Source organism: Gopherus flavomarginatus, chromosome 10 (genome assembly GCF_025201925.1).
Source record: "Gopherus flavomarginatus isolate rGopFla2 chromosome 10, rGopFla2.mat.asm, whole genome shotgun sequence".
In the NCBI taxonomy this organism is placed as follows: domain Eukaryota; kingdom Metazoa; phylum Chordata; order Testudines; family Testudinidae; genus Gopherus; species Gopherus flavomarginatus.
The window spans coordinates 10600940-10617958 of NC_066626.1; the positions used below are offsets into that span (position 1 = coordinate 10600940).

Genomic DNA, 17019 nt, shown 5'->3' on the forward strand with positions numbered 1-17019 from the left:
CCCCTTACACTTTCCAGCTTTTAAGGTCAGTCCCACCTCCTTGAGGCAGCCCAGCCCCCTCTTCACCTGGGACACCTGTTCCTCCCAGGTCTGGCTAAAGATGCACATGTTATCAGTGTCTGCCAGGGCCAAGTTCTCCATCGCCCTCTGCTTGTCTAGAATCTCCCCAGGCCTAGGCATGGTGTCGGCATTGGACACTGTGATGGCTTTAAGCTTCTGATAGCCCCCATAAAACCAGATCATCCTGTCTCCCTTGGGGGTCAGCCCCACGGGTGAGGCCCATGGGCTGTAAAACGGCTGGATCCCATCTAAAGCCAGCATGTTCCTGACCTCTCTCTCCAGGTTCTGGGCTGGTTTCCCAGTGACTCTGAATGGGAAACACCTGATGGGGAGATTGTCTCCCACCTCAGGGAAGAGATCCCCCCGGGGGTCTTCCCCCTTCTTCATCCAATCCTCCCTCTTCAGGTTCAGGGGTCCCCTCACTCTCCTCCCATCCAGCAGCTCGAACGGGAAGAACCCTGTGGATTCTTGGGGCACCACCAGCTGCCTCCCGATTCCCCCCAGTTCTACTTCCCCTTGGGGAGCCCATTCCCAGTACAGGAATCCCTTCTCCTGCAGGACTCTGTCCCTGCAGCCTTCCCCAAGGGGGTTTGCAGCGCTGTGGCCAGCAAGTTCCCGCAGCTTCTTCAAGGAGGGATTCCTCTGCAGCTCGGTCTGGGATTCAGCGGCTGGGGCAGGGAGTGAGACCTGCTCCCTCTCGCTGGCTGGGCCTGGGGTCGCAGCCCCCCTGAGCCCTGTCCCTGGTAGCTCCCTCCCTGCTGTGTAATCACTTCCCAGCAGCACGTCTGGACCAGGCAAACCTGTTTGGCAGCTGACCTGCCCTGCCCGGGTGTCCCCCCACTCAGATGGGATCTCAGCTCCCCCCGTGCTCAGCGCTGCCCTTGCTGTCCCAGTGGGGACAGGCAGCGAGCTCTCTGCTCTGGTCACAGCATCAGAGCCAGCGTGAGCCCCCTCTCCGGTGTGCAGGGGGGCAGGGAGCATCTCTCCCTCCCACTCAGCCCCAGGGGGCTGGTTACAGGTAGGCAGGTATCCTGAGCCCTGCAGCCCCTCCCCACTGCCAGCCAGGTCATTTGCATTTTCACTGACCATTTCCATCCTAGCCAACTGGTTCCCTGGATTTGAATTCAAACCCTCGGCCGTTACAGGAGCGGGGCCTGGATCCTGTCCCATGGGGAGACAGTCACCCCCCAACAGGGCATCCCAGCCGATATCCTGGAGAACCCCAACGACCAGCCAGCCCAACCCCTCCTGGGTCTGCACAGGGATCTGGGCCATAGGCAGGGCGAGGGGCTTCACCCCAGGGAACTTCACCCAGGTCCCACAGTCCCTCAGCATCTGGGGCTGCACCACCACAGTTCTCTCTGTCCCAGGGTCTCGCCCCCGCAGGCGTGTTTCCCCACTAACCCCTGGGCAGCCCCCTATGTCTCTCTGATCCACCATCACCAGTCCACGCTGCCGCTGCTTCTCCTGCAGCTTTTCCTCGGGCTCTTGCTCTCTCTCACTGTCCTCTCGCTCTCTCGGGCTCTGCTCCCATCCCATCCGTCTCCAATCTCCTGATAGGGAACCCAATCGTGAAGACCTTCGTCTGATTGGGGACCAGACTCCCGGGGATGCCTGGCTGATGCTCCAGCTGCTCTCAGATCCTCTTGTAGCCCCATCTAGGCCAGGAATCTGCTCCTCAGAGCGGTCCTTCTCCTCCAACTGCACGATTAACTGTGCCTTGGTGAATTTCCCCATGCGTAACCCTCTCTTTGTGCACAGGATCACAATGTCCTTCTCAAGGAGATGGTGATAGGCCATCACTTCACCGTTCCCAAGTGGCTATGGACTCACAGGCCTGTGTGCTCTTGGCTCCCCCATGGTTTCCAGGAAGAACCCCTGGTGTGCCAGCCCTTCTCGTGATCACTACCTCTTTGCCAGGGTCGAGCTGCAGACTCCTCCGCCCCTGGGACTGCTCCTGCAATCCCCAGGGGAACCCTGCTACTGCAAAGATCCTTCTCTCTCCCAGGGTCGAGCGGCAAGCTCCTCCGCCCCTGAGACTGCTTGCTGCAGTCCTCAGGGGGACCCTGTTACTCCAACAGTCCTTCTCGCTGGTCACACACTCCCAGAGGTTAACCGCCCCCTGAAACCGTCCCACTCTGAGCCTTCAGCATGCCTGGTCCTCATTATCCCTCCTTTGTTTTACTGCTCCCCAGTCACTTACTGCAAGCAGCGCCATTCACGGGGTGCAGTACGTCCCGCCGCTGCCACCAGTTGTCATGGAGTCACCGGGCGATGCTCTGGAACTGCTCCCCACCAAGCCAGTCAGGACTTTGGGGAGCCTCCTCTCCCTTGGAGCAGACTTGTTCAGGGCAAGAAGCTCACACAGCTTCACCTCCTGGGTCTCTCCTTGGAGCATTTAGCATCCTCTGCCCCTCCGTGCGCTTCCCACAGTGAGTCCACCCCAGCGGGGTCCTGGGGAAGCCACCGGGTTCTGCACCCCCACTTTGCAGTCAGACGTGACTCTCAGCCAGCCAGTAACACAGAGGTTTATTCGATGACAAGAACAGGGTCTAAAACAGAGCTTGTAGATACAGCGAACCGGACCCCTCGGCTGGATCCATTCTGGGGGGCAGTGAGCCAGACCCCCAGGTCTGCCCTCCACCCTTGACCCCAGCCAGCTCCAGACTAACAACCCCTCCCAGCCCCTCCTCTCTCCTCAGCCCCTTTCCCGGGCCAGGAGGTCACCTGATCCCTTTGTCTCCAACACCTTCAGTTGGCACCTTTGCAGAGGAGGGGCCCAGGCCATCAGTTGCTAGGAGACAGAGTGTCAGGCATTTAGGTGCACTGGCCCTTTGCTCTGCCAGATACTTAAGAACTGCCATGGGGACACTGAGGCACCAACACAGTATTCAGAGAAAACATTAAGAACTTTCCCAGTTCGTCACACCCCCCCTTTGTGCTGTCCCGTTGCCCTGCCTGCTTTTACCCTGGGCACCACAGCATCCATGCTTGAAGGAAGCCATTTTGGGGAGCGGGCATGTGAGCGCGTTAGTGAGACAGCCCTGTCCAGGGTGGGGCAGTGGGGAGTTGGGGGGGGCTGTCCCCCTCTGCCCAGCATCAGGCACCCCATGGTGCTGTAGGGATGGCACAGCAGGGTTGGGCTGAGTGCCTTTGCTGTGTACACAGGCTTGTATTTCCCTGCGCTGTCCCTCTAAGTGTGCACAGCTGACTCCACATCCCCCTTTCTGAAATGGGGGGGAAGAGCACACCTGTATCTGAAGAACAACGCGCGACAGCAGTGATATAGCCAGACAGAGCAAGTCCTGCGAAGGGCCAGGCAGACGGCCCAAACCAGCAGCTTGTGTTGGGTTTATTCTGCCCTTGTAAGAGTAGCTACTCATCCTTGGACTGTCTTGGATTCTCAAGATCTTCTGTGATCCCCCAGGAATGCAGGAGCCTGTCTGTCTCTGCTGGCAGTCTCCTGGCAGGGAGAGGATCTGAAGGGGGACATGGCAGTGTGGGCAGTGGGCTGTTGCTCACGGGGTCAGTCTCAAGACAGTGTGCACTGGAGATCCACCTGGCGATGCAATAAGATGATGCAAGTTCTGACAGATGATTCCTGTTGGCACAGCAGGATCGAGGGCTTCTGGCACGTCCCTGCGCTCTCCCCTCTTCTTGTGAAGCGTTTCTCCAGATGTGAGCTCCTGAAGGCAGAGCTGCCAAGGGTTTGACCCTGTGGAGCCTGTCCCAGTCCCTCTTCTCACACCACATAGAGATCAGAGCTCCAGCACGCCAGGGTCGGGGCGAATGCAAGGCTGTCTCGCCTGCTTGTTCCTTGTCCTTGTGGTCATGCTGAACATTCACCATTCACTGCACAGGTGCTGAGGTGGGGACAGTGCACAGGACAGAGGTTGCAGCTGTTTCAGTGAAGTAAACCTAGAGAAATGTTCCCCCTTCTCTCCACCCCCCAAAAATGCCTTGGCATCCAGCAGAAGAGGACAGCCCCAGCTGACAATAGCCCCGCCTCATTCTACACGTGTCCAGATAAAGTGACAGAAAAGTGTTGTATTTTATTATATTTTAATTGTTTAATTAATCGATTATACCTTCCCATACAGCCTTTAGCACTGGCAGTTCCTGGCTTGCGTATGTATCTGTGTGACTTCAACACCCAATCGCTGTTTGTATGCAATGTATGTTCGGGGGGTATTAACACTGACAGGGCTCAGCATGTGTGAGACACACGAACACGCGCCCTGCTTGGAGGAGCCCCACCCAGGCCAGTGCATGCATGGCTCAGAGGATGGCTTCCCAGGTCCTGGTCCTGCCTTCAGTTCAGCATAACCAGGCGATTTCTCCCGTGGACATTACTGGCTGCATGTGGGCTCAGAGGTCCAGCTACAGGCAGGGGCCCTGCAGTTTAAATTCCTGCTGATCACAAACAGTATAGGGAGCGTGTACTGGGATGGAGTTAACAGTGCTGCTGGACCCTCCCTGCTGTGTGACCTGGCTGTGCCGGTTTAGCTCTGGGATCTAACATAGCTCTAACACAGTGGGGTTCCTTGTGTTTCTGTCTAATTAAAGTATTTACGTTTCAGGATAAAAAGCCTCAACACTTTAGAGAGACTTTGCTCTCTGCCCGTTGGATTCTTTTCTCCCCAGTCTGTGAGTAATTTCCTGTTGGAACTTTTGCAGGGAGCCCTATAATTCGGCCTAGCAGGCAGCTTTTGAGTTTCCTTAAATATTCTGCTTCAGTTTGGCAAAAATAAATATCTGAATTACTGTTATTATTTAAGCTAGGTAGCTGGTTGTGATCTTTCTCATTAACAAGTCATACCAGGCGCTGTTTTCCAGAGAAGTAATAAACATGTTTTCAGACAGGAAAAAACCACCACTGAAATACAGAACCGTTCGGTCAGTATTAGTCAGCAATGAATGTTAAGTGTGTTTTTGTCAAGTCTGGGCAGTTGTTCAGCAATCGTTGGGATATTTTATTATTCACATTCCATCCTGTTCTAATGATTCACTCTTGCTTTCCTGGTGCTTCAGTCACAAGGATTTAGTGCAAGGAAGCAGTGTCTGGAAATCAGTCAGTGGGAGCATAAGGAGGTGAAACCACAGATCAAGGCCTCAATCCTGTAGGCATATGCGTGTGCTTGGCTTTATGCACATAGGCTGTCCCACAAAAGCCAATGGGGCTAGTCACCTGCTTTAGTCACATGCTGAACATCAGTGTGTACAGGTTCACGGGCTAACTGGGTACCCAGCAGTGAACACAGTGTGCTCTTGTGACTGTCTGTACCCTTATGTTCGTCCTTTTTACAAGACTGTGATACATTTTGTACAAAGTATGCTATGTGAGGTATCATTTGAAAACTCATTATCTACTGAACATTATTGTCTTGGTAGAATAATCCAATGGACTATCACCTGGTTAAGCGGTCATTCTTTGTCAGGAAAAAGGGTGTGAGCGAGAAATTTACATGTTGGCAAAGAAACAGCTGGAAGTTCCCATCCCACAGGCTCGCTGTCGTCTGAGCCCCAGCTGGAGATGATTCTCAAAGAAGAGAAATGCTGTAAGAAAGGGGAGCAAACTTCTCAGATTACCTCTCTCCCCTCATTTCTATTCGTGGCGTCAACAGCACTTGAAAGACAAAGGAAGCATCACTGAACTGGGGTACAGGTTCTGGCTGAAGGAATCCAGCCAGACTGCTCTAAGCATGTGGCGAGAGAAACCTTTTTGCTTTGATTTCACTTAACTTGTAAAGTTAGGTATTAGTTTTCATTTTACCTTTTATTTCTTTGTAACCAATTCTGACTTTTATGCCTCGTTACTTGTAATCACTTAAAATCTAACTTTCTGTTGTTAAACTTTTGTTGTTTTATCTAAACCAGTATGTGTTTGTACTGAAGTGTTTGAGAAACTTCATTTGCGATAACAGGGTTTGTGCATATTATTTTCTATTAATGAAATGACAGACTTTCTATGAGCTTGTGTTGTTCAGAAGGAAAGAGCTGGGCAGCACAGTATATGCATTTCTGGAGACCAATCTGGGACGGGGAATTTGCTGGTGTCACTTTGCAATGTAAGGAGTGGCTGGCTAGAACACTCATAGATAACTCAGCTGGGAGTGATTTACATGCTAGAGGCTGTGTAAGAGCGGGCCAGAAGTGGTGGTTCTCACAGTGAAGCAGCATAAAAGACCCTCTAGGTTGGAGAATTGAGGAGACACAGCTGTTCCGCAGTCCAGATTGTACCCAGGGGAATGTCACAGCTTTATCAGATGTTTTAGTCAAGAGACAAAGACATTGATGGTAACTTCTTCAGCCATGACAAATACCACCCTATGATCCTAACCATAGTGAACACACTGCAGTGTCCAGAGAGGGTTTTATTTCTTCAGTAACTGCAGTGGATGTAACGTGGGGTTTTGGTTTGTGTTTCAGCCACAGAAAAATGCAATTTGAAAACAAAAACCTGATCTAATTGAAGCCTGATTTAAGTTTTCATAGTCTGAAATACCAAAATATTTATTTCCTCTTTCTACAGAACCTAGGTTTATTTTTAAAATCTAGCCTCTGTCGGAAAGTCTTGATAGAGAAAGGTATCATTACATTCTCTCTCTCTCTCTCTCTCTCTCCCCCTCTCTCTCTCTCTCTCTCTCTCTCTCTCCCTATATATATTTATTTTTAACAACACTATAAAATTTCATTAATATTGTATCCGTGCCTTAGAATTCTACAGGATGGTTTAAACAAAACTGCAGAAACGCTGTCTTCTGTTGACTTGTATAGGCTTTTAGAGAATTGTTGACAGAACCCTACTACATTTATGTGAATCCTATTGGGTTGATCCATCTTTGAGAAAAGAGGGAGGTTGTAAATCGCCTGTTATATATTTTTCCCATGTTTAAGAATAGTTCCTCTGCACGGGAGAGGCAGCAAACACGAAGCAAATAACTCCTCAGCACGCAAAGTTCTTCCTCTGTCAACATTCCCAGGGCTATGGTCCATCCTGGGACAGACATGCACCGTAGCTGCTTTTGTGGGAAGCTGATTGTAGTCAGGTTTTCCTCTCATACCATAAGGTAAAATTTTTCAGTCCCTTTTGTTTTCTGCAGTACTAGACTTCAGAATGCAGACGTTCATTTTCAGCTGGATGACTTGCTGTCGGCCTTGCTCTTAGGCAGGGCCGGCTCCAGGCACCAGCACAGCAAGCAGGTGCCTGGGACGGCCAAGGGGAAGGGATGGCACGTCCGGCTCTTCGGCGGTGGGTCCCTCAGTCCCTCTCGGAGGGAAGGACCTGCCACCGAATTGCCGCCGAAGAATGAAGCGGAGGTGGAAAAGCTGCCATCGAAGTGCCGCCAATCACAGCTTTTTTTTTTCCCCCTCCCCTCTTGGGGCAGCAAAAATGCTGGAGCTGCTCTTAGGCACACAGATTATTGTTATTAATTAGTGCCTAGCTGCTGCCACCAAGACCCCAAGTAAGGGGCAGCCCCTTTCTCAAAGAGCTCGCGGTGTAACTGGAGAAGACCGACAAGACTGGAGGGAGGGAAACAGGCACTCAGAGCAAAGCATCTTGTCCAAGGTCACACAGCAGGTCAGTGATAGAGATGGGAATCGAACGAGGTCTCTGGACTCCCAGTCCAGTGGCACAGCCAGTGGGCCATGCTGCCTTCTCAGGCCAAATGTATCAATAGATCCTTTTGGTAGTGTCAGGCCAGGACAAGCAGGGAGCGTGTTTCTAGGGGATGATTGCACTTCTGGTCGTCTCGAGTCATCTCGCAGTGTCTTGCAAAGTCGTTTCGTGCCTTGCTACCCAAGGGGTGTCATAGCTCTGAGCAGTGGATAAACCTGTTTGTAATGTGCTGCCCCCTCCCTAGCTCGCACTTGTTCCCTGTAGTACGCTGCTGAGTGCGTAGTGCCGTCTAGTGCTGGATGGCGCGGGAGCTTCCGCTCCCTCCTTGGAGACTTTGATGGTGCAGCACTAGTAGACTTTGCTTTAAGGAAATGGTCTTGTTTACCAGGCTCAGTTTCCCCTCTGAATGTTTCCCATTCCTGCTCATTGTACCCCTCTGGCAGTCCTAGTCCTTTCCTGTCCTCCCTTCTTGTTTGAGCTCTTCAAGCGCTTACACGTCGCTGTGGTGCTTCCCCGTTGAGCCAAGCTAAGTGCGAGTCTGCGGCGTTTCCCTACGAGCAAGTCCTTGTTCATCATGTCTTCTCTGAATAGCGTGTTGAGTTCTTCCTGGGGTTTGAGGGCAACACTAACTAGGGGTAGTCTCAGGATGCCTCTGTCTGTACAGCCCCAAATCACATGGGCTCCTCTTGCTGCTACATCTTATGAGAAGCTCATTTGTGGTTTGCTGTTCACATCCCTGAAGGTCTCAGCGCTGCTGCTTTGTCAGTTCCTCTGCCCCTTTGACAGTGTGTCTCTGGCATTGTTTTTCTCAGGCCCATCAGTCTGTATATTTCCAGTTTTGAAAGTAATTTTCTAGCTTCTCCCAAGCTCCCTTTGAATCATCGCTCCATCCTTATTGGTCTCTTTGACCCCTCCCACTATAGTAACACGCTGTTCACCTGCTTTCTCTAGACCATCAGTGGAAATGTGAAGTAAAACAGGCCTGGTAATGATCCTGCTAGACACCTCTGCACACATTGAAGGTGAAGTGCTCAGCACCCACAATGTCATCAAGGTTTTCACCAGAATTCTCGTCCCATAGAATCATAGATTATTGTTAGGGTTGGAAGGGACCTCAGGAGCTCATCTAGTCTAACCTCCTCCTCAAAGCTGGACCAATCCCCAAATGGCCCCCTCAAGGATTGAACTCAAAACCCTGGGTTTAGCAGACCAATGAGCTATCCCTCCCCTCAATAATAAAATATGGTAGATGTGTCTATCTCAGAGCTGGAAGGGACCTCAAGGGTCATTGAGTCCAGCCCCCTTCACTAGCAGGACCAAGTACTGATTTTGCTTTGGATCCCCAGGTGGCCCCCTCAGGGATTGAACTCACAACCCTGGGTGTAGCAGGCTAATGATCCAGCCACTGAGCTATCCCTCTCCCCCCTTCACGTAGGCCCCTGAAGAAGGGCCAGATTGTCATAGCTCCCAGTGTGCTGCGCTGAAATCCTGAGATCTTCTGAAACACTGGCCCAGCTTGTGGCTGCTCAGCACTACAAAATATGCCTCTGGGCTTTTTTGAAAATGTGACCCTCATTGACACTCTGTCCTTCAGTCAGGTCCCTTCAAACCAATTGTCATGAATTTTTTAATGATGGTTTCACAAGATGCTGCATTGCCACCCACCAGTACCCAGCCTCTCCGGCTTCCTCAATTACACACGTGGCAAAGGCTGAGCAGAACTCTTATTGCAGATTGTCTGGCCTGTTCCAATAGAGTACATCCATTGACCTCCTGGGGGATGAGCTGGAAAAGCCTCATCGGGAAGCACCACTCAAACTGCTGTGTGTTCTTATTTTTCAGGTGTAGAAGAAAAAACACTTCTGCCAAAAAAAGAAAAAATGAAGCTGAGAAAAGAGAGGTGGCTGCAGAGTAAGTATTCCCTCGATAAGATCACGCTTTCAGGGTGGTTGTCTCATCAGAGGGCCAGTAGAAGCCCTGCATTGCACTGCTTCCTAAAAAACATACATGCCACATGTAGCAGAGTGTACTGCCCTTTGAGGCTTAGAAAGTGAAACCTCGTGAGCCCATGAATGATACCTGGGGATCAGGCAGGTGCAGTCACTGAGGGAGAGGAAGTGGACTCAGGGAGGCGCTGTGTGGTTTAGGGAGAACCCTGACTGCTGATTCTGCTCTGAGGGCCTGAGACTGGAGTTCCATCAGCAGGGTGGGTGGGAAGCCCCCTCCTGTCTCCCAAGTCGAGGACAAGGCTGGCTGGAGATAATTCCCAGTGATTCTCTCCCTGTCCCGGAGAGCAGTGAGTGCTGGGAAATGCTGTCTCTCCGAGAGCCCTACATGCAGTGGTGTAGCCAGGTTTTCAGTGTAGGGGGAGCAAACATAAAAAAGGTGCCCTCCATTGGCTCCTCCTCTGGCCACGCCCCCTTGGCTCCTCCTCTGGCCATGCCTCCCTCCCCCCCCGGCCCCCGCTCACCTTCCCTCCTGCACTGCTGCCTGTCTCCGGTGTGCTCCCAGCGCTCCACGTGGGGCTCGCCAGCCAGGCGGCCTTAAAGGCACAGGGGCCCTTTCGCCTCCCCCCACCCGCTGCATTAGCAAGGGGCGGGGGGGGGGCCGGGGAGCGCTTGGCCGCCGAGCCCTGAGCTGGGGAGCTGGCCCCCTCGCTCCTCCGGCCGCATCTGCAACCCCCACATGGCTCCCCCGGCTGTGCTGCTGTCAGAGCTGGCCGGCAGGCGCCGCTTCCTGCCTGCCGCCCCACGGCTCCTCTGGCCGTGCTGCTAGCAGCACCAGCCAGCAGGCGCCTGTTCTGTGCCTGCCGCCCCGCGGCTCCTCTGGCCAAGCGGCTAGCAGCACCAGCCAGCAGGTGCCAGTTCCGCGCCTGCCGCCCTGAGGGGAAGCGGCTGCTTCCACTGAACCCCGCTAGCTACGCTACTGCCTGCATGGCAAATGTGGAAAATATGGGAATACAAAACCAGCCCTGGAGAGCCCTGGGAGGAGTTAGGTTTGCTGCTGGTCTCTCCTAGAAACTCAGAGGCGTGTGCTCCCTTGTTGGCAGTTCTACTTTTTGCTGAGTTTGGCCTGTTATGCCGGAGCACTTTAAATGTCAGGCTGCTGTGTTCTGTTAGGAACACTGCTCTCCTTGGCACTTGGCTGTGCACCCTAACACAGGGGTGGGCAAACTACGGCCTGTGGGCCACATCTGGCCCACCAGTCGATTTAATCTGGCCGTCGAGCTCCTGCTGGGGAGCGGAGTCTTGGGTCTCCCATGCTTCAGCTGGGGAGTGGGGTCGGGGACCACACTGTGCAGCTCCCAGAAGCAGCAGCATGTGCCCTCTTCACCTCCTACACAGAGGTGTGGCCAAATTCCCCAAACTCTTTACATGATGGCAGTTCACACGGGGTTTGTGAGTTAAAGCAAGTATGTGGTGTGCCTGAGGGATTCGCTCCCAGGAGTAACCGAGCCAAGCGAAGGGCCAGGACCCCCTTGGGCCAGGATTTGAGGAGCTATCGCACTGCCAGGCTCTTAGAAGTAGTGATGCGAAGGTCCTGCTTGGACGTGATCATCTCTTGCCTCAGACATGTTGTGAGGCTTCCTCTAGAGTTTCATGGGAACTTTTCAAACCTTCCCTGGCTGCTTCTCTCCTTTCTGTGTCCCAGAGTCGGCCATTTCTCATGTCCATCCCACTGCCTGGAATTTACTTTTTGCTTGGGTAACTTGGTTAGCTGCAAGAAGCCACAGAGTCCTCTCTTGATTGCATTCCGGGTTCCTGGAGCTCGGGAACACTAGTTCTTTTAGCCCAGCACTAATAGAGGCCTTGGTTCAGGAATGCAGGTAAGGAGTGTATCCTTACATCCCACTGGCTTATAGGGGAGCTGGAAACGTGTCAGTGCTTGCCTGAACCCCTGTCGAAGAGCAGAACTTCATTCTGGCACAGTTTAAATCAGGGGTCTCAAACACGTGGCCCGTGAGCTCCTCGTGCCCCCCCTTCCCCCAGGGTTTACCTAGAGCGGCTCCGGCCCGCTGTGCATCGGGGGCAGGGCAGGCTCCCTGCCTGGCCGCCCCCCCTACCCCGCTCCGGGAAGCGGACAGAACCTGGGGGAGGAGAGGCGCAGGGGTGTCTGGTGATGTTGCTTCAGGCACTGCCCCCAGCAGCTCCCATTGGCCGCGGTTCCTCGTTCCCGGCCAATGGGAGCTGCTGGAGATGGTGCCTGAAGTAACATCACCAGACACCCCTGTGCCCCTGATCCTCCACGTTCCAGCCGCTTCCCAGGTGCACACCGGGCCAGAGCCCACCCCCCGACCCGCTCCTGCAGTCAAACCCCCTGCCCTGAGCCCCTTGCTGCACCCCGACCCCCTGCCACACCTCTCTTGCACCCCAAGCCACTGCCCTGAGCCCCCTGCCACACCCCAGACCCCCTGCTGCACCGTGCATCCTGACCTGCTGCACCCCGCACCCTCCTGCACCCAACCCACTGCCCTGAGCCCCCTGCTGCACCACGACCCCCTGCCACACCTCTCTTGCACCCCAACCCACTGCCCTGAGCCCCCTGCCGTACCCCAGACCCCCTGCTGTACCCTGCTTCCTGACCCGCTGCACCCCGCACCCCTCCTGCACCCAACCCACTGCCCTGAGCCCCCTGCTGCACCCCAGACCTCCTGCCGTACCCTGCATCCTGACCCGCTGCACCCCGCACCCCTCCTGCACCCAACCCACTGCCCTGAGCCCCCTGCTGCACCCTGCACCCAACCCCCTACCGCACCTCGCACCCCTCCTGCACCCCAACCCACTGCCCTGAGCCCCCTGCCGCACCCTGCACCCAACCCCCTACCGCACCTCGCACCCCTCCTGCACCCCAACCCACTGCCCTGAGCCCCCGCTGCACCCTGCACCCAACTCCATACCGCACCTCGCACCCCTCCTGCACCCCAACCCATTGCCCTGAGCCCCCTGCCACACCCTTCCTGCACCCGATCCCCTGCCACGACCCCCTGCCGCACCCCTATCCCACCTGCACCCCAAACCCCAACTCCCTGCACTGAGCCCCTGCCACACCCTTCCTGCACCCCCTGGTGCAGGCGGAGTTGAGGTGGGGATTTCGGGGAAGGGATTGGAATGGGGTCAGGGAAGGGGTGGGAAGAGGTGGGGTAGGGGCGGGGCTTCATGGAAGAAGTGGAGAGGGGGCAGGGCTTTAGCTGCTGTGTGTCCATCACTTCTTTCACTCCAAGGCTTGAGTGGTCAATCAGTCTTTACTCACAGCTCCAGGGGAAATCCAAGAAAACAAGCAGCACTGCACTTTTTTTCACCCAGCATGGTCAGAGATCAGCAGTCCTTTCCACGCAGTGTGGTGTGGGCTACGTGCAGTAAATGGCTCTGAGTTGGAGTAAATGTCTGGGTTTCACTTGAGCAGTTCATTCATCTGACGCTGTTTATTCCATTGTTCCCTACAAAGCCACCAGGATTATCCTCTAAAAACTCCCTTACGTGTGGTGGGGAGCAATTTGCTACTGGTTCCTTTTTGTTTGTTTTTGTAACCTTGGAATGAAATGTTTTTCTTGGGTGCCCTTTCTCCCTGCATGTTTTGGCATCCAGTCCCAGTACCCAGAGCAGGGAAGTTCAGCCCAGCAGTGTAATGCAAAACTCTCAGCGCATATTCCATTCCAACAGAAATAAATCATAAGAAAGAGTCTGAAGGAAAAACTGATGCAAGGCTTTGGCCACGCGAAGCACGCACGGTCCCTGTACTGAAGGAGATTTCATAGAAGAAGAATTCAGGGTGTTTTCTGTGATGCGTCAGGCGCGTAATGCGTGGTAGCACTGTGAGGTAGCCACCTCCAGAAAGCTAGACCAAAAAAAGAAATGGTGCAGAACAGAAACCAGGGCCCCTGGCAGAGCCGCCTGCAAGGAGCAGTGTTTACAATCCAGATTTCTCACAAACCTCTGTGCATTGCAGAAATCACAGCTCACCCAGGACTGGTGATGGTAGAGACCCAAGCATCTCACTGGTTTCTAAGTCCGGGGCTAGTTTAGTGCTGGTACAAACAAGAGAAAATGATGAAAAGCTTGGCCCGCAAGATTACTGGCGTAGACGTATCAGGCAATGACCACGGTCAGGGCCGTGCAGTGCTACTGCACTAACTGGCTGACTCTCCGCCAAGGCCACAGTTGATACTGTAGGGCAGGTTCCACAGCCTTTGAATCCCTCAGGGGATGCAAGGAAGCAGAAACGTTCTACGGAGCTCCCTCCTGGGGAGTCCTCTGCTGTGGGGGGGACCCCAGGGGCTCAGAGAGTGCCTAGCCAGCCCCCACGCTGCAGGGACAGGAGCACATTGTGCACCCCCACCTGAGTTTGGTTCTTGGGGTACCAGTGCCAGCTCAGGCAGAGAATGGGGGAGCTGTAACTGGCTGTTGGTTCTCCACTCTTTTTTCCTCCTCTCCCCAGCTGGATCCACTGCTAGGGGCTCCCCTCGACTCAAGCAGAGCCTGCTCTCCCTGGGCTCCCATGGCCTTGGGCAGGGGAGGCCCTCCCATGGCTCTCTTTCCCAGCAGCCAGCTGGGGAGCAGAAAAGTGAGCACAGCAGAGGAGAGCCCCCCCATCTCCCTGCGGTGCTGGGGCAAAGTCACACAGCAGTGGAACAGTCCTGTGGGGCAGCTCAGATGCTTTCAGTTCATCACTAGTCCCCGTGTTCTTGGGCGCCCTGCTTGCCCCGAGGGCCCCAGGCTCGGCACTCATTCAGGGTGCCTGGCTTGCAAATGCTGCATTTTGGCCAAACAGTTGAAGTTCCCAGTGTAGACGAGCCCTGGGTGACTGGCTAGAGCCATGAATTGAACCCGGGTCTTGTGAGTCCTGGCCCAGTGCACTTGCCACAAGACCATCCTTCCCCTTGTACATAAGCCAGAGTCAGCCAGGTTCATGGTTACAGAGACATCTGTCAAGGACCCTCCCCTTCCTCTCTCCAATCTCACTGGAGGGTCCATGTAATTCTAGCACATTGGTTTGATTTCAGGTCTTCAGTGCTCCTCTTCCCCCCTCTTAGCAGTTCCCCCCTCGCGGTGCATGGGAGGGAAACACGGTTCTCTCACTAGCCAACCTCCCAAGGCGGTTTGTTCCAGGGCTTAACCATCCTGACAGTTAGGAAGTTTTTCCTAATGTACGACATAGACCTAAACCACCCTTGCTGCAATGTAAGCCCATTGCTTCTTGTCTTGTTCTCGGTAGATGAGAACAATTTATCGCTGTCATCTTTATAACAACTTTTTATGTGCTTGAAAACTGTTCTCACGTCCCCCTCAGTCTTCTCTTCTCCAGACTAAACAAACCCAGTTTTTTCAGTCTTTCCTCATAGCTCATGTTTTCTAGACCTTTTATCATTTTTGTTACTCTCCTCTAGACTTTCTCCAATTTGTCCACATCCTTCCTATAACGTGGCGTCCAGAACTACACAATACTCCAGCTGAGGCCTAATCAGCGCAGAGTACAGTGGAACAATTACTTCTCGTGTCTTGCTTACAACACTCCTGCTAATACCTCCCAGAATGCTGTTCGCTTTTTTTTTTACAACAGTGTGACACTGTTGACTCCTGTTTAGTTTGTGATCCATTATGACCCCCAGATCCCTTTCTGCAGCACTCCTTCCTAGGCAGTCGTTTCCCATTCTGTATGTGTGCAACTGCTTGTTCCTTCCTAAATGCACTAGTTTGCATTTGTTCTTATTGAATTTCATACTGTTTATTTCAGACCATTTCTCCAGTTTGTCCAGATCATTCTGAATTTTAATCCTATCCTCGAAAGTGCCTGCTTGGTATTGTCTGCAAACTTTCTAAGTGTACTCTCTAGGCCAGGGGTTCTGAAACTAGGGGTCGGGACCCCTCAGGGGGTCACGAGGTTATTATGTGGGGGGGGAGCGGTCACGTGCTGTCAGCCTCCACCCCAAACCCCGCTTTCCATCCAGGATTTATAATAGTGTTAAATATGTAAACAAGTGTTTTTAATTTCTAAGGAGGGGTCGCACTGAGGCTTGCTATGTGAAAGGGGTCACCAGTACAAAAGTTTGAGAACCGCTGCTCGAGGCCATTATCCAAATCATATTTGTCCTCCCTTAGCTGTGGTTCGAGTGCTTGGAAATTGACAGTCTCTTTCCGGTCTTGTTTCTGACTCAGAAATAGAAGGTTTGAAGCTGGCCAGACAGAAGCAAAAAGCCGAGGCAAAGCGGAAAGCGACGCCAGTGGTGGGAGACATGCAGCCTTTGTTGGAAGCCCTGCCTGAACTCTCCGAACTGACCACGGCCAGCAAGGCCAGGAAGCAGCCCAAGAGGTAGGTACTGTCTGGTGGGCTGCTTTGTTTTGCTACTTCCTGCAGCGGGTACTGTTGTCGTGGCACTGCCAGCTGGTTACCTTGGTGGCTGCACACAGTGGACTGCTCCCCTCACCCAGTCCCTCTGACTATCTGTGCCCTCTGCTCTGCATGAAACGTGGCGGCAGCATGCTGCTCAGAGCAGCTCGCCTGGGTGTCTAGGGTGACATGGTGCGTCCCTGTGAGCACCGAGTGTCACTTGCTGAGGAGGAGAGGGAGGCTGGCGTGGCCCAGCAGGGTTTGCAGCGGTGGGAGCAGGCTTTGAACAACCAAGTGCTTCTGAAGCTAGCCCCAAAGGCAGGACAGCACCGTGCGTACAGCCAGGGTCGCAGCACAGCCATGCTGAGGCTCCTGCCACGTGCAGGCGACTGGTTAATGCAAGAGCATGTTCCATTGGCCGTAACAGCAGCACAGGATTTCTGCCCAGTTCCCCAGGGGCACTGGGGGTGGGTCCGTCACAGAAGTGCCCGATGAATTAGGGCTGGCATTCCCGGCTGAAAGGGCACCACTTGTAGCTGACTGCAGAGCTGGGCAGAGACAGACAAGGGGCTTCGTTTGGCAGCAGCCAACCTCTCTAGGAGCAGTCGTGCGCATTCCTGTTCTTCTGACCATCTGAGCTTTCTCTGAATTCCCACCCTACCCCCTGCATGTGTGGACCTGTCGCTGGGACTCTCTCCTAACACAGCATGTGTCTCCCCAGGCCAGCCATGACCTCTGACCAGTGTCTGTTGCCTCCCTGGTGTTCTGCTGGGAGGTTTCTTGTGAGTGGCCAAATCGGAGAGAGAAGCCTTCATGCTCTATGTAAACATATCCCCATCGGCACACACTGTGCTGGGCCTGCAGCCGGGAACGTGCATTTACCATAACGGGCAGGGCTTTACATTCTGGCTCCAAAGACGCCTTGGTGAAGCACTCGAATCTCTTTGCACACAGAGTGAGGCTGGAGACCCCACGAGCACAAGCTCTCGTGATGGTCCAGGGCTAGTTGGAAG

The 17019-nt window shown here is 53.8% G+C and overlaps 1 protein-coding gene across 2 annotated transcripts in view; it reads left to right on the forward strand.

The window, feature by feature from the left end:
- The window catches only part of SLX9 (SLX9 ribosome biogenesis factor), a 116096-nt gene that overhangs the window by 91221 nt on the left and 7856 nt on the right, over nt 1–17019 (forward strand). For both annotated transcript variants that reach the window (XM_050916580.1, XM_050916579.1), the window contains exons 3-4: nt 9524–9592; nt 15835–15988. In XM_050916580.1, coding sequence (XP_050772537.1) covers nt 9524–9592; nt 15835–15988 — 223 coding nt within the window. The remainder of the gene's footprint in view (nt 1–9523; nt 9593–15834; nt 15989–17019) is intronic.